Source organism: Dermacentor silvarum, chromosome 6 (assembly GCF_013339745.2).
Source record: "Dermacentor silvarum isolate Dsil-2018 chromosome 6, BIME_Dsil_1.4, whole genome shotgun sequence".
NCBI lineage: Eukaryota > Metazoa > Arthropoda > Arachnida > Ixodida > Ixodidae > Dermacentor > Dermacentor silvarum.
In genome coordinates this window covers 15,466,612-15,484,315 of record NC_051159.1, presented here as the reverse complement: position 1 = coordinate 15,484,315, position 17,704 = coordinate 15,466,612, and the positions used below count along the sequence as shown (strand labels likewise).

At 46.2% G+C, this 17,704-nt stretch overlaps 1 protein-coding gene and 1 pseudogene across 2 annotated transcripts in view; one reads left to right on the top strand and one right to left on the bottom strand.

Annotated features, from left to right (window-relative positions):
• The window catches only part of LOC119455303 (protein zwilch homolog), a 90,356-nt gene extending 75,526 nt beyond the window's left edge, over positions 1-14,830 (bottom strand). Inside the window, exons 1-5 of one of the 2 annotated variants that reach the window (XM_049668694.1) lie at positions 14,545-14,830; positions 14,412-14,457; positions 14,230-14,322; positions 13,453-13,673; positions 3,680-3,843 (exon numbers count right to left, since the gene is read on the bottom strand). In XM_049668694.1, coding sequence (XP_049524651.1) covers positions 3,680-3,843; positions 13,453-13,673; positions 14,230-14,322; positions 14,412-14,457; positions 14,545-14,588 — 568 coding nt within the window. In that variant the 5' untranslated portion in view covers positions 14,589-14,830. Of the gene's footprint in view, positions 1-3,679; positions 3,844-13,452; positions 13,677-14,229; positions 14,323-14,411; positions 14,458-14,544 lie in introns of both variants that reach the window. The other variant, XM_037716702.2, reaches the window with a different exon arrangement.
• LOC125946190 (uncharacterized) lies at positions 1,303-1,948 on the top strand (annotated as a pseudogene).
• Positions 14,831-17,704: the final 2,874 nt, after the last annotated feature.

Genomic DNA, 17,704 nt, shown 5'->3' with positions numbered 1-17,704 from the left:
CTCCCGGGCCTCTCTCAAACGACTGCGCCAATCAGAAGTCTCCTGAACAAGCTTGCAGCCTGGACATGGGGACCAGCGCAGGCTTCAGCATTTGAAAAGCTCAAGAGCATGCTGTCGTCGGACATCTGCCTCGCAAGGTACAACCCTGCACTGTTGACGACAGTCTCCGCAGATGCCAGTTCCTTCGGGTTGGGTGCTGTCCTCCTTCAAGACCAGCCATCAGGGGAGCGCCGACCAGTTGCATACGCCTCTCGAGCGCTGACTGAAACGGAACGGAGGTACAGCCAGATCGAAAAGGAGGCACTGGCTGCCACCTGGGCGATCAACCGATTCGACGAGTTTCTTCGGGGTCTTCGTTTCACCCTCGAGACCGACCATAAGCCGTTAGTACAGCTCCTAGGAACCGCGGATCTCGATCTCATGCCACCACGAATCCAGCGCTTCCGCATCCGCCTTCTCCAGTACCAGTTTGATGTCAAGTACGTTCCTGGGAAACAGCTGGCCACCGCAGATGCACTCTCAAGGGACCCAGTCGTCCAGCTGCCAGCGACTCCAGCTGTTGACAAGGTGGAGCTGTACGTTCAAGAAGCACTCCGTGCTATCCCTCCTACATTTGCAGTCCTCCTCGACGACTTCCGAGCTCACCAGGCTGCAGATGGGGAGTGCGCGCAGCTCAAGTTGTACTGTGAGCAAGGGTGGCCTAGGAAAGAGAATCTGCCTCTCAGCATGGCTCAGTTCTGGGCTCATCGGGCCGAGTTCAGTATTGGTGACGGCCTTCTCCTCTGCGGTGGACGCCTGCTGGTGCCCGCTTCTCTGCGGAAGCACGTCCTCTCCCTCATCCATGACGGACACCTCGGAGTGAACCGTTGCCGCGCCATCGCCAGGGGAGCTGTCTGGTGGCCGACCATGGGGAGTCAGATCAAGACAATGGTGGAGAACTGTCCCAACTGTGCTACCACGCGGGTCCAGCGAGCAGAGCCACTGCTGCCTACCGTGACGCCTAGCCGTCCCTGGGAGCGAGTCGGGGTGGACATATTTCATCACGAAGAAGCCGACTACCTTCTCCTCGTAGATTACTACTCGAGGTACCCTGAAGTGCTGTCCCTTCGCTCGACGACGTCTACAGCGGTGATCTCCATCATCAAAAGTGTCTTCGCAAGGCATGGGATCCCAGAGACCCTCGTCAGCGATAATGGGCCTCAATTTTCGTCGGCAGAATTCCGCGTCTTCACCCAGAGCTACGGATTCTCCCACGTCACCAGCAGTCCCAGGTACCCGCAGTCTAATGGGGAAGTCGAGCGTATGGTGCGGACGGTTAAGGAACTCTTCAAGAAGTCTCCGGACTGGCCTTTGGCCCTCTTGGCATACCGCAACGCACCTGGCGTGACCGGGTACAGCCCTGCTCAGCTGCTCATGGGGCGCAGCCTCAGGACTCGCCTTCCGGTCCCCATGGCCGCGTTGCTTCCAGAACCACCTAACGCTGCCGACTTCCACCGGCGTGACACTACCCAACGACGTCGCCAGCGTCAAGATTTTGACCGTCGACATGCTGCACAAGATTTGCGGCCCCTGGAGGAGGGAGAGAGAGTGTGGATTCGCGACACAGATTGTGCTGGCACTGTTCTTAGCCCAGCGCAGCGTCCACGCTCCTACGTGGTCCAGACGGATGCAGGTGCTCTCGTCCGCAACCGGAGACATCTGGTTCCGCAGCAGTCTCCGTCATCAGGTGGTCTAGACCTCGGCAGCTCCAGTCCACGGACACGAGGATCTGAAAGCCTGCCACAGACTCCAACTCGCCCAGAGCCTGTGTGCAGCAGTCCAACTCCCAGGGCACTTACTCCTCTACCAGTTGCATCGCCACCGGTTGCCCCGGCTACTCCCTCAAGACCGCCTGGGTCAGTTGTACGCACTCGGTCTGGACGTTGTGTTAGGCCGCCGGTGCGGCTGAACTTGTAGAACGTGCCATGAGACATTTGTCATTACGTTGTATACCTGAGAGCAAGGGGTTGCTTTCTGTTACTTTCCCAAAAGGGGGGATGTAGAGGGCGCGAGTGCTAAGCCGATTATGAGGCGCCCTCTATAGGATGTAGCATATAAAGGCTGTGCTGTGAATAAACGGGGGCACTTCTGCTGGGGACTCGGAGCGTGTGTCTTTACTCCGCGGCCCTCGGGCTTCAGCCTGCCTCCTCGGCCGCCTCGGCTCGAACCCTCCCACCACAAAAACTATCGGCCTAGATTCGAATAAATACGGTATTGGACAGCCCTGTAGCACTGTCACTAGCCAGCCCCATAGACTTAATGCATAAGGCGGACCGAAATTTCGGACACCTTGCAGTGTGTCGTGCAATAATTTGGACTCCGACTGCATGACTGTGTACGGCCAATGAGCCAAGCAGAAATAGCTGTATTTTCGTTTTCAGATGTCGCCGGCGTGGTCGTCAACCATGCTTCACGAAACTGAAAGTAACGAAGCCTACATGATCTAGTAGTCGCCGATGAGAATTCGGTGCATGCACTGACTGTACTTTCATCTATTTGTAGTGACAGCATGACAACGGTCGAGATACGGGCTGCGATTTTGTAGCAATGCCTTCCGATCGATTCTATGTCACTCTTATCATCTGTTCATGGCCGGCTGATGACATTCATAATGCGTGCGGAGCTTCGCTCTGACCACACTGATGAAGCGTGAAAAGGGTGAGAAAGATAGGCACTGCTCTAAAATGACTGCCACAGAATGTCTAGGCCAAGGGCAAGCATATGTGCAGACAGCAAAAAAAAAATCTTATTGGTTATTTTTTATTTACCTACACGTGCATTAAGATTCACTGTGCAATGTCTACATCTTTAGATAATTTGCATAAACAGGCCAAATGGCACTTTAACATGTGATATTAAAATGTCCATCTTAACTAGCAAATACATAAAACACGTCATTTTCCAAAGCTTCCAAATTTGAGCTTGTAAGTACGGCTTCATACCAGAAAAACAGAGAAGTGGGACAATACAGAGCAGACAAGACAAGCTGCAGTTCTGTATGCTCTTGTCCCGTTTCTCTTATAGCTCTCATGGTCAGGTCAGCCGAGGGCAAGCTGAGTAACACATAATGGTTCTTTGCGTTGTTGTTATTACGTCCTACTTTAGAGCGAAGCTGTTTCTGCGGATCCTGTGTCGTCGTCGGTTCGCTAAAACCCACGTGACCTAGCGGGAGAGAAGAGGAAAAGAAGAGTTCAACCCTGTGAGAATGCTTTGAGAGGGTGCAGATGAAAAGGAGAACGGGGTCCAATACTCGCGTCGGAGGGGGAGAGTGTGAGGTGCGCCAACCAATGGCGGTGTACGAAAAAAGTAGGTCAACGGAGGAGTGGGGTGTGAGAGGAGTTCGCATTAGCGTTGGTTGTACATACGGAGCTTTGGTCAAGGACTTTTCTCTGGAAACATAGCAGAAAAGTGTGAGGAATGTGCTAAGAATGACATCGCCCGTGGATGTTAAAGCATCCCATACCCCGCAAGTAGTGCCAATCACAGCTTCGCTTTTTGACTATCTTCACGGAGTGGAAGGGGCAGTGATTTTTTTTTCTCATTTTCAGATTCTGAAGCTGTACCAACTAGCTCAAGTTCCGGCACTATTTCAGTTCATTTGCTCGCACTCCCCAACTCCTTCCCTGCCCAATGGACTCACCCCGGCAGGAGACGATCACCCGGGAACAGTAGCCCCCTCCACGGTGGTATCCCAAAAAGGCTGTGTACTGGGGGTCAGTGCCATCGCAGGCCACCCACACGGGGTCCATCTCCGTCTTGTAGCCGCAGCTGCTCAGCATGTTCACTACCGCATTCAGGAGCGTCCTGGCACAACAGTCAGACACCTCTTCGTTAAGAAGCAATGACACAACATTGTCAGCTTAGTCATATTTTTTTTGAGCCAAATGAAGGTCCAGACTCTGAAAGTCCAGCCAGAAGAAACAAGCGCAGCATCTTTTTTTTGAGCAATGTCATGATATTTGTCTTTATTGCCACTAGATATGTCTGCTACTCTTGCTCTCCGTCATGACATAACGATAATGTCAACAACACCAGAAGAGGATTTTCGAGAACATGGTAAAATGAGGGTATCACGCCACAAACCCTACCAACTTGCCCAAACATCAACCTTGCCGTAGTATCTTTCGAGACCAACATTATCAAATTAAAACGTCTTTAGGTGTTCTCAAACCATCATACTTGGCAAGTGGCATCATTTTACATGCAAAAAACATGTGGTAGATCAGTTCTTCATGGGCAAGTTAGTTGGCAAAGTCTGCTTAACATTGTATTGGGGCACAAAAGAAGGCATATGAAAGAAGTACACACGTGCAAAGACTTTGTGCGTGTGCAAGTACTTCCCTTGTATATCTTTTGCACCCAAAAAACAATGCTGAACGTGTGGCAGAATTTCTATAAGTTTAAAAATATGTGTCAGTGCCCAGTTAAACCACATTCTGGTGAACTTGAAGGCTGAAAGCATGAATAACGGAGTGACTGACAGGTTTGCAACAGACAGGTCTGACAGGTTTCTCAGGTCTAACATTCCTGTACTGCATTCTCCCATGGCATTCGAATTTGCTAAACTTGAAAGAACTCATTTAAGAATTTAAAAATTCTGAATCCGTTCTGAAGCTGTTTGCTTTTCCCAATTCTGAAGGTGCAAGAAACGTGGTTAAAGTTAATTCTCAATGGACAGAATTAACTGGCCACTGAAGGGAATCATATGCACCCAAAGCACGGTTACACAAGTGCTTCCGCATCCCACCTCCATAAGAATGCAGCTGTCGTGGCCTGAAATCAAACACCACAGCCACTGTATTTGCACGGCATCCCAACTATTTAGAGGCAGACAGCACTAGATGTCCTGCTGCACACCTTCATTCAGTGGCCTTAAGCATCTTTTTCTGCAGCAGCAGTCGTTCTGACACTTGATCGATAGCATGAGACCGCGTCACCCACACGAGCCTTGCCTCTAAATTTAACACATGGCTGAAATCAACGCTATGCCTGGTTGCCTGCAGAACCATGTTTTTTTTATTTGTATGTGCGTTTTCTTTTTCATGTTTTGTAAGTGATGCTTCCTTTCTCTTCTTTTTGCACTGCTATTGTTTGAAGAGGTTCCTTTGTTGCACACTTTATTAAACCTGGCATATTCACTCACCAGCCACGATTAGGTTGTTGCAAACAATTTTGAAAAACACGCAATGGCTCAATAGCTGTACTTGGCATTTATTTTGCATTCTCCTGTACTACTGAGTGCACATTACTTTAAGGAGCAGCACATCTCTTATCACTGAAGGGCCTAGACTGTGCTTTTTATTCTTTTAAGTGCATGATACCTGACACAATGCTGGCACAGGATCACCACAGTATTTTGCTCATGTTGCTCTTATTCCTCGTGAGTGCTCTAACTTAATAATGAATAGCCAACTAACCAATCAGCACCCTGTTAAGCAGTTAACTAAGTGCAGTTTACGAATTTGTGGCATTTAAGAGATACCGCCAACGCCCTGGAACACATCGTACTGATCACACAATGCGTATTGCATTAAGAAGAGAACATTCCAATCATTGTTGAGCCACAGGTTTTAACAGCAAAGCTGTTAAAGCTGGAGGAGAAACATCCAAAGTCCACAGAAAACTTCGCGCCATTGCCTAGCAACAACCAAGCCACAGCTGCGCACCACCTGGCCCAACCTCGCCTAACCGCACATGCGCCGAAGCAGTAGCAACGCAGCAGCCACCGCCAAGCCACACCCACCGACGAGAACACTCCGCGCAGCCGCTGCGCCGAGCTACCGCAGCAGCTGGTAAACCGTTTCCCGCCACGCCGAAGCTACCCAAAATAGCTGGTACATGTTGCCTAGCAACCATCTACGTCATAACTAACGTAAACACCCAGCGCGCAGGTGCTTGGCCTCGGAGTTTGCCATAACAGGGGCTGCGCCTAGTCGCATCAACTTTCGCTAGATATCGAGCAGCTAGCCTGCAACGCGTTCGGTGTCGGCACTGTGCCAACCTTGGTTAGCCTGCCTGTGTTTGTGGCATGCCAGGAACGCTGTCGCTCGTAGATGCCAACGCGTCCAGCGCTAGTCACGCGTAATGTCGCGAAAGGGAAGGTATCTCTGAAAATGATTGCTCGAGAATACCTTCCCTACATGCGTAGTTAAGTTAAAAAAAAGAAAAAAAGAAAAGAAAAAAAAACAGGCAGCTTGCACTTTGTCGTGCAAAACTTAGGCACAGCGACACTGTCGATCCTCAAGTCTTACTGGCTGCTACTGCTAGGTATTAACTTGGTTGCTGCTAGATCTTAACTTGGTTGCTGCTAGGTTCTAACTTGGTTACTGCTAGGTTCTGCAACTTCATTGCTGCTAGGTTTGTAAGTAGGTTTTGCTTGGCCTAGTATTTTGCTATCACTTCACATTACTGGTCTTGAGGATCGACAGTTTCGCTGTGCCTAAGCTTTGCACGACCGAGTGTCAACTTGCCTGTTTTTTTCATACCAAAATTAGGAGTATTCTAATAAACCGCTAGGTAAGCTTACGATTTGAATTAGCAAATGCATGTACACCTGTGAGCAAAAGTATACGGACTACAGGGTCGCCGAAAAAACTTAATTTATTCGTAATTAACACGCATAAACTGAAATAGACGAGTACACTGGAATGTTCGCAATGCCAAGTTTGGACTGCAGTCCTCAATTTCAAATTTGATTTGCAGGCAGTTGAAAAAATCTTTTGTGCTACTTTGAGGGTGGCAGCAATGGGCAGTTATATATTGTTTGCATGGTAGCTACGAGGGGTGTACTATAATGAACTGCACTTTATTTTTTTTTAGGGGCGAAGCACCTTAGGGTCGAGCCTTGTCCCTCGTAGTCCGTAGCTCTGGTTGGCATGGAGACCGCTATGTATGTATATGTATCGTATATGTACACCAAGCTCCGGCTTCCGGAAGCCGGAACTGGAAGTCGACTTTCGCTTCCGTTTCCACTTCCGGCTTTTTCGCGCAATCCCTGGTCCGTATACTTTTGCTCATGGGTGTAAAAACATTGCCCAACCTTCCTGCAAACAACCATGCCACAATGAAAATTAATTTAGGTGAAGTAAGTGCACATCATTTCGGTGAGAAAGTTCACATCATTTGGGACAATGCCACTTAATAACAAGTTGATTTTGTTGCTACAGAACGGTGGCACCATCTACCACCGTTATGGTGGTAAGCGTACTTGATCATCATCAGTGCCACCGTTCCGGCGTAGACGAAGAGCACTTTGGCTTTATCCTCCCGAGACTTGAATACAGCTATAGAACAAAATCACTGTTCAAGCTGGTTTTTATTGTCTACTGGTATGTTATGAACGTGAAAGAGATATTTAAAATTTTAAATACCATGGTTAGATGCCAAAAGCTGCGTCTCCATGTACGTAGCAGAAGTAACCGTCTGCTGATGTTTGCTATGGTAAAAACTGTATTCCACTGCCTAAATGCAGAGGTGAAGATGAAACTATGTGTAGTACATTGCCATGTTGCTGCTGCACCCTGGATATTTATGCAATCTCAAAAAATTTGAAACACATTTCAAGGTTGCTTTCCACCGTCAATGAGAACAAAGAGGTCGAGAGTAATCTAGTGTCAAATTCCCCAAAGGCAGATAACAAGAATATGAGTAAACCACTTCCGTACAGTTCCACATGCACCGGAATTCATATCCACCACGAATATTGTGAGTACTTGCTGCCAAGTGAATTTTGAAAAACAATTGAAGGCAATGTGCAATGTATTGTACAAGGGGTCATAGGAGGTTAATGTGAATGAAGCAAGCAGGCAGGCTTCTCCCCACAGTGGGCAGCGGTCAAAATGCTGTCCACTGCTCCAGGCTTACTGCCCACCTCCTCTTTGAGGGTGCACTCAGCAATTGGAATGGTTGACTCGTAAAAACTTGCTATTCGTTTTGTTTTTATTCCTCGTGGTCCTGGGGGGGTAAATGTAAGAAAGAAATGTGACATAGAAGTTGAGAAAAGCACTCTTTCCTAGTGCGCTGTTGACAAAAATTCAGTAATAAATCGGGTGTCGTGAGGTGCCACAGCACCGCCGTGTGCGCGGCCATTCCGTTGACGCAGTAAAGAGGACAGGTGTTGCGGCTATTTCAGATAGCTGCAAAACCATATTTTGCTGCGCAAAAATAAAACCAAATGCAGAGCAAGAAAAGTGAAAAAACTAGCATTACTGCTGCTTAGATTTGTATAGATGGCGCATGTTTCACGCAGATTTTGACAGCGATGATCTGTGCAATTTTTTATCCCGGCCAAGCTTGGTGATTGCGGTAGGATGCATCGCTGGCTGACATTAGTTCTGTGAACACGTCCAAAATAGTGAACAATGGTGAACACGTCCAATTGGTGAACGTACAATTCAAGCTGACAGAACGATTTAAAAAAGAGAGAGAGGCTTAGTTGGGTGTTTAACACCCCCCCTCCGGTCGCAGGATGTCCGCCATTCACTAATTTCTGGGGAGAACCCTGCTGGCAGGTAGAGCTTGCAAACGTCATATTCAACTGAATCCACTACAAAATCCGTGACAGCTGAGTGTAGATCAGAGAGCAGCTTTACAAAAAGAGTCATGTACAGCTGGCACTAATATTTATGTAACACTGATGTCCCTGTACCAATCAGACTGAAAAACCCTCATGATGTCACAAAGGGCTCGTGCCCCAGAGGCTTCAAGCCTGCTTTTTTTTTTTTGCACCTTTTCCGTATGACTAACACTGATGTTCCTGTTGTCCCAGAAGTGTACTTTACAAATGCAACTTCACATTAATCTTTTGTGCTACTTTGAGGGTGGCAGCAATGGGCAGTTATATATTGTTTGCATGGTAGCTACGAGGGGTGTACTATAATGAACTGCACTTTATTTTTTTTTAGGGGCGAAGCACCTTAGGGTCGAGCCTTGTCCCTCGTAGTCCGTAGCTCTGGTTGGCATGGAGACCGCTATGTATGTATATGTATCGTATATGTACACCAAGCTCCGGCTTCCGGAAGCCGGAACTGGAAGTCGACTTTCGCTTCCGTTTCCACTTCCGGTTCCGCTTCCGGAGAACGCTTCCGGCGTTTTTCTCTCTCGTCCGTAGCTAGGGGCGCTGCAGTGCACAAGGGCATTCGTTCCCCATGCGCGCTCTCTTTCTCTCTCGTCTGTAGCTGTGGTTTACCCGAATGATCCCCCGGTGCTTCGTCCACTCATCATCATTCTTCATGGATATGCGGTGATTTTTTTTTTTTCAGTTATTTTATTTATGAATACTGCGGTCTTGAACGCAGGTGGGTATACATATTTGTACAGTAACATATTGAGACCAAAATGAAATGCATCCAGGCAAAGGCTTCAACAACACCTATACATAGCAGGAAATTGTTCACCAATGTCAAAACGTGCAAGACCATAACAGAATATTAATCTGAATGCAGGATTTACAAGCACTGAATATGGCTCAACACGCATACAAAAATAAAATCACTAATTATTGAATATGCACATCAAACAATAACAACGAATTCTGTGTTACTACACTATCAGCAAGGTTGTTGCAGTCGGTTATGGTTCTAAGAAATAGGAATATTTGTAACAGTTAGTTCTTGCTAATAATCGTTTTACTGAGAGTGAATGTCACATGCATGTAGCATAACTACTGGAATAACTAGTTATTTGCAAAGTGCCAACACTGTGGTGCCCATTTACCAACTGGAAAAAGAATTTCAAGCGACAAACACGATTCCTATTAGTAAGAGACGGTAAACTGCTTTTTCTTAAAAGGTCCGTGAGGGATGAACGTCAATAGGAATTATGAATAAATATCACTTTTTTTTAACCCTTTTCAATTTGTAAAAGTTAGTTTTAGTGAAGGGATCCCAAATCGTAACAGCGTATTCTAAGACTGGTCGTACAATAGCTTTATAAGCAAGTAAGCGAGTTTCAGGGGTAGCATACCATAATGCCCACCTTAAAAAGATCAGTTTACAAAGAGCATTAGCGGAGACAGTATCAATATCTGTTTGGATGTCCATTTTCTCAACGTAATGACCCTGGAGAGCAATGCACTTCTCCCTCTGGTGAGGGAGCATTGTTAGGCCCTCCTGGAACCACTTCTTTGGAATGCTGCACACCCACAATCGGACAGCGTCTTGCAGCCCCTGTATGTTAGCGAAATGCTGACCACACAGGGGTCTCTTTGTGGCTTTGAACAGGTGATAGTCCCAAGGGGCCAAGTCAAGGGAATTCGGAGAATGTGATGCACTTGTTCTCCATAGTAACACCTTTCACCCACGTGATTTGGGTGGCGCCACAGTCGGCAGCCATCCAGGACGGGTCTCCTTTTAACCAGCAAACTGGTTAAAAATTTGTTACAATAAATGGAAGTGAGTGGAGTTTACTGTGAAGTTCCTGTTGTTTCCACCATGCTAAGAAAGACTACCACTGTGCCAACATAAAGAATTTCAAAATTTTAATTGCTAATTTTCACCTTTGTGTGAAGTGTACACAAAACAAGCAGGCGATTAAAAAGTGCTGGAAATGTAACAAATTCTTCTTGTGATATGTGCAGTGCTCACGAAACAACAAAAAAGGTACTCCAGAGGACACACACTGACTTACAACTTGGGACATCACGTGTCAAGCGCGTGCCCTATACGCTTGCCTTTCTGTAGTTTCGTGTTTTATGAGCGCAGCACAAATTACAAGATGAATGCGTACCGACTTGCTGAGCTTTCAATCCAATTGTAATAAATTATGTTTTGATTTCACTTGGTGAAATTATCAGTGGAATTTTCTCCAGCCTCCACTTGAACATTGTATGTGGCATAATCAGCCTACTTAATATAACCATTAGAGGGCAAAGACCACTCTGAGCAATCTACAATATCTCCTCTCATGTGTCTGCAGCCTTCATAATACACTTGCAAATTTCCTAATCTTACCATACCACCCAATCGTCGGCCGTTCTCGCCAAGTTTCTCTTTCCTTGGTATCGTTCTGTTATATACTAATAAAGTGCCGATTACCAACTCTACACGATACATGACCTACCCAACTATGCTTCTTAAGGATCATTCACACCAGTGACTCGCAGAGGTCGCACGACCAAGTTGGTCGCTAATGGTTACTTTGGTTGAAAAGCAACTGCTTTGGGTCAGTCGTTCACTGGCCGATTTTTCAGTCGCACGACTGCCCTTGCAAATCTTCCGAATTAATAAATCAGATGTGCATAAACAGGGCATCTGTATACACTAACGCTTATATTATGTGACAAAGTAATACAATTAGAGGTGAACGGCATCAATCGTAAGAGATTTCAGTGTGGTGACGGGCAGGTCACACTTGCCAGTGTGAACATCGGTCGACGTGGGTAACTCCTTGGTCGCCAGTCATGGTCCGTTATGCAAGCTATGTCAATCGCCGGTGTGAATGAGCATATTCGGAATCTCTCAATAATGCCACGACAACTTGGCTACATTCAACTTGCGCGCCCTTCGTATTGGACACTGTGCACGTCGTTCCGTGGTGTTGTTCAGCAACAACAGGCAGCGATCTTCGTGGCACGAGCACCCAGTGGGACCCGGCTCGCATGCGCCACGCGCACGAGGCAGGACTCGAAAAGAAAGAAGACGGTTAGACGCCTGTTTTAGAACGCGACTGCCGGGTATTCTTCCCAACCGCAGTGACATTTAGTCATGGGCACAGGTTAGCCCTTAATAAATATTGTTGTTTTGTTAACCTGTGTTCCTCAACATCGTTACATTTCTGGTGGAGGTGCTGGGTATGAGCCGAAGCCCCATGAACGAAAGTCAGCGTAGCCCCGACCACCAGCGAGTCCATCCTGTGGAACTGACACCTGCGCACCAGTGGACCAGCTGCCGTCTTCGAGGTGACTCGCCCGAATTCGGCCCTCTTCTCTTCACGCCAAGGGAAACTCGGACAACAGACGCCGCCACAATGACTAGCCAGGTAACACCGGCACAGCTGGTCGTAAGCCAACCTCGCAAGCCGCCAACATTCCATGGAGACTCGTTTGAAGACGTGGAAGACTGGCTGGAACTGTTCGAGAGAGTGGCAAGCTTTAATGAATGGGATGAGACAGAAGCTCCGTAACGTATATTTCGCTTTGGAGGACTTCGCAAAAACGTGGTATGAGAACCACGAACCCTCTTTGTCCTCTTGGGAGGAATTTCGACGACAACTGCTAACAACATACGCCAGCACGGTTTGTAAAGAAAAGGCGGAAATTTCACTTCAAGCTAGAAACCAGCTCACAAACGAGAACGTGGCGATGTACATCGAGGACATGTCCTGCCTGTTCAAGCATGCTGATCCCACCATGAGTGAAGATAAGAAGCTGCACCATCTCATACGTGGGGTAAAGCAAGAACTCTTCGCAGTTCTCGTCCGCAACCCACCACACACGGTCGCAGAGTTCTGAACCGAAGCAACAACCATCGAAAAGACGCTGGAGCAGCGGGCTCGGCAATACAACCAGGAGGCAAACTGTGCACCTGCCCATGTCTTCTCTGGAGGCGTACCGAACGACCTTGAAGCCCTGCGGGAGCTCATCCGGTCAGTGATCAGGGAAGAGCGCAACAAGTTGCAGACACCTCAGACTCCAACTGCACTATCCATCGGCGACATTGTCCGGGACGAACTGAGGCAGGTCATAAGGGATCCAGTGCGTGAGCCACAGCCGATGCGGCGCATGCCGACGTACTCAGGCAACCCGCAGGTACACAGTAGTGGAGCAGTTGCCACGACCGTTCCCTACCCGCCGACAGTACGCAGTGCACCTCGTCTGCTGGAACCACCGTCTGCTGATACTCCTATCCCAGGAGTATCAGCTATACCTGTTTGCTTTCTAACCCATATTGGCATCCCGCATGCCTAATAGCATGCCATTGCATAGCACAACTTAACGACAGAAAGCGGACTGAGTCTTGCATAACATTTGCACTATTACCGAACATTTAGGGTGAAGTGACAGGAGAAAGAAATTACAGGTGTAACGTTAAGGGACAGGAAGACAGCGGTGTGGATTGGAGAGCAAACAGGGGTAGCCGATATTCAAGTTGACATCAAGAGGAAGAAATGGAGTTGAGCACACCATTTTGGTCATAGGGCAGATAACCGGTGGTCTATTAAGAGTTACAGAATCGGTACTAAGAGAAGGGAATGCAGTGGTGTAATGAAATTAGGAAACATATATTCATAGGATGGTGTCAGCTAACGCAAGCTATGAGCAATTGGAGATCACTGGGAGAGGCCTTCGTCCTGCAGTGGACATAAAAATCGGCTGATGTTGATGGCCCGAGCACCGAACGGTTTGGACCCCTTTCAGTCTCTCAGAAATCATTGCAAATGAAATGATGTGTGCCCTCGAGTTCAGGAAGCGCTCACCTTCCTTCATCCGCGGGTAGAGCCCTCAACTTGTTTTTGCAGGGGGATCCTGAATTCTTGCTTGAATCTTCATACGACGGAGATTCAAGAAGCGAAAAGCTCTTCGGTTCCATTGGCCACTCTAAAGGACATCCGGTGAGTTCCAGTTCACACTCTGAATCTGATGTATCATCGATGAACAAGGATGAGGAGGTTGACTTGGACCGGGACATCTTCCGCGACTGCTGCAAATAAAAGTTGAACTAATTAACCACAAGCATTCCTCTGCTCATCATAAAATGGGGCATACGCTGTTGCAACAAAGGTGTATACTGACAAATACTTTTGTCTTCAAGAGCTTCGTAGATTGGCTGAAATGCCTTGATAAGTAGCTATACATTTGGTGACTAGGTTTTAAGTTGATCGAAAGGAGGCAAACTTACGATAATCTTCAAACAAAAGAAGTATCAGTTGCACAGCAAAACAGACTTAAGCTGCAATGCCTTAGAAGTACTAGCCGTACTAGCACACAAGCTTGCGCTAACCTATGCTTCGTAGATTGGCTGAAATGCTTTGGAAAGTAGCTATACATTTGATGTCTAGGTTTTAGGTTGATCGATAGGAGGCAAAATTAGGATAATCTTCAAACAAAAGAAGTATCAGTTGCACAGTAAAACAGATTTAAGCTACAATGCCTTAGAGGTACTAGCCGTACTAGCACACAAGCTTGCGCTAACCAGTGTGCTAACAAGCACGAACAGTTGACAAACGTTTGACAGAATAAGAGTTGATCGCCACCTGATAGCGTTGCACTAGAATGACGGACTTGTCTGAAATCTCCAGCCTTCGTATCAGTGGGTTTGACATGGCCGTTCGTTCAATTTCGTACTTCTGAAAGTGAGAAACAGATATTGTAAATTCTCTACTAATCAGCACTGCTGGCGCGAAGACACGGCGTCACAGTGACCGGTTAACCTTACCTGTAAAAACTGCACGGCGTTTCCATCCCACGATCCGTTCAGCACCCTAAAGGAGGTAACGATCAGAACAAATTTCGTATCAGGACGGCATGCATTTAATCAAGGGCGGCAAAGACGTGACAACCGAGCTCACCTCTTCAGGGCCTCCATATCGCAGTAGTCTCTGTTTCCAGCCATACTAAAGTTTAAAAAGCCTAAAAACCTACGCGCTGATTTCGGTTACTTCTATAAAAAACACTTAGGCGAAGCAACACGACACTTTTGACACAACACACGGAACAACACAAGCGGGGAAGGACATTGGCAGGAATCACGAGCAGAAGCGGAGAGCCGCAACAGCCATATTTGAATCGATCCAGCGTTGTCAACGGCCCGAAAGACGGCTCCGATTTTAGTGCCGTTAGCCGTGGGCGCTTGACTAGGCTGAGGATCACATTGAAAATGACCTGTTTAGATAGTTTGGAACTAAAATGTGTACGCTAATACCTTAACGCAATTTCACGCAAATGCTCGTACACGGATTTAAATCATGCGCTCAAATGTCAGCGTGCCATGTTGAATTTCGGTTTCGGAACTCACTTGAAGGAGCGCGCTTTGAGGTAGATTAGCTGGTACACATTGGCTGGCACCGTTTGTGAAACCCTAAACTCAAATACGTACTTACATACATCATATATGCACTCACAATGCATACTAGTGGGGCAGTTGGCTTGCTTGCCGCTCTCGTAGCAGCAAGGTAATGCATGTATCCATGTCCGGGCCTTATAAGCGGAAAGCGGGCTTTTTCACAAATCGCCATAATGCAGAGAAGCCAGTCATGTCGGATGCCTAATATTTAGCGACCTACGTACACATGCAGGGCCAGCGTCACCGAAATGTAATTAGAACTTTTTTTTTTTTAATAGAGTGGTCACTTTGACAAAAGGAAGCAAAAGTATGATTAACCCGCGATTTACCCCACTTCAATTTCTGTAATCTCTTAACTGTTCTTTTTTATATAAAATTGCGATGTTTTTTTTTTTTTTTTTTCCTGCTCCAGCATGCCACCGCACTAGAACATTCGGCGCGACTGCGTGTATGGGTCATAATTTAACCTGTTACATAAAAGCTATACATTTCTTACATACTTGCTTATTAATTGACAAATTAAACATATTTTTGTGCTGCTTGCTCTATGTGTTGTCTTGCTATCATTATTGTATAAAATGTTCAATATATATCTGCCTTTAGGGACACAATTCAGTAAACTCTGGAGCATGCAAATGGAGAGAATGATAACTGCATGCCAAATTTATTGGTAAAGTGATAAATTGAAAACAGTACGTACGGCAGCCTATATATGAGGCAAGGGTGTACATGGATGAAAACACACCATTCCAGCATCAGCATATATGAGCAACTGAAGCTCATGCAGTGTTAATCTTTATTTCTTCAGCAATACACTCATACTGAAGTTCTTTTGAATAAGTTGCCACCATATAAGAACAATATGGGACAGATCCTGCACAATTTGCTAAGCCTGCTTCTCCGTCTTGTTAAAACCTGTGTCTTTCCTTTGCTTTTATAAATCACTTCGCTCCAAAATCTTTCTATGCTCATCCACAGGAAATAAGGAAATTATTATTGTCATGGCCCCCTTTTCATTTTGTCAGTAGCTGTAAGGCCAACAATTGTTAAGCAATGTTTCTATGGCCTGTTCTTTCACGTCTTGTACCAGCAAATGTGATATACCTAGTGTTTTTTTTTTTTTTAAAGACTAGATAGTATTTAAAAAAATCACCTGGTGCAGATAGCATAATAGACAGCAGCTTTGAGCTGGATTACTCAAAGAGCTTGCACGAAAAATCTAAATGCATAAACAACAAAAAATCACAAACTTTTTAATTATTTACCTTATGCACATATTCCAATTCATGAATTGCTGCTGGTGAGTTCTTTTCCCTATGAGAAACATGAAGGATAACATGGAAGCCAATCACGAACAGTAATAAAAACATAACAAAAATGCTTTTAGGACATTGAAATTTAAAGTGTACCTTCATGGCGTATGAGCTGAATGTCACTCTTTCGTTTCACGAATCTACCTCTGGCACGCAAGTTTGTGCAGAATTTATTAACTTTTTGAACACGATGTCAAAGTAGCCTCCTTGACTTTGCCAGTCACCAGACTTGCTTTACTCAATTTGCAATTACTCACAGGGGACCCTGATCACGAGAAAAAAGTTTACAGACGAATAAAATTGGGTTGGAGTGCATACGGCAGGCATTGCCAAATCCTGACTGGGAGCTTACCACTGTCATTGAAAAGAAAAGTGTACAATCATTGCATTCTCCCGGTGCTAACATATGGGGCAGAAACTTGGAGGTTAACAAAGAAGCTCGAGAACAAGTTAAGGACCGCACAAAGAGTGATGGAACGAAAAATCTTAGGACTAAAGTTAAGAGACAGGAAGAGAGCGATGTGGATCAGAGAACTAACGGGGAAAGCCGATATTCTAGTTGACATTAAGCGGAAGAAATGGAGCTGGGCAGGCCATGTAATGTGTAGGATGGATAACAGGTGGACCATTAGGGTTTCAGAATGGATACCAAGAGAAGGGAAGCGCAGTCGAGGTTGGCAGAAAACCAGATGGGATGATGAAGTTAGGAAATTTGCAGGCGCAAGCTGGAATACGCTAGCGCAAGACAGGGGTAATTGGAGATCGCAGGGAGAGACCTTCGTCCTGCAGTGGACATAAAATATAGGCTGATGATGATGATACGTTCTTTTGCAATAACATGAATTGCATTTTATAGCAGGTACAGCAAAATAAATGTAATCAATTTATAGCCACAAGTTTGATTAGGCCACTTGGTCAACCAGTGTATTGGGAAAAAAGCTGTTTGCAGATATGTTGCATGTTTCAGATACCACGTTGAAAAGCAAGCACAAAGCAACACAAAAGAGTGAAATAGGTTTAGCTGTTTTATTAGTAAATCACCTTTCTCCAATACCAAAAAAAAAGCCATTCTTACAATAACAAGAGGGTTGCTTAGCCAGAAAACATGAAAATACAGAAGACGAGTGGCAATTCCCCCTGAAGCTCGCACCGACCTGCTATGACGTTGGGCATTTAGACATCCTCAGCTTGGGCTTAGTTAATTTGTTATTCGTAAAGATGGGCTGTATTTTATTCTCAAGTGCCAGTGTCTGAACTGACCAAGTATCGAGAGCTCTCACTGAACCCCAACGGCCCAAATATACCTTTAAACTCAGTCAATTAGCACAGAGAAAAACAGAAAAAGAGCAGACA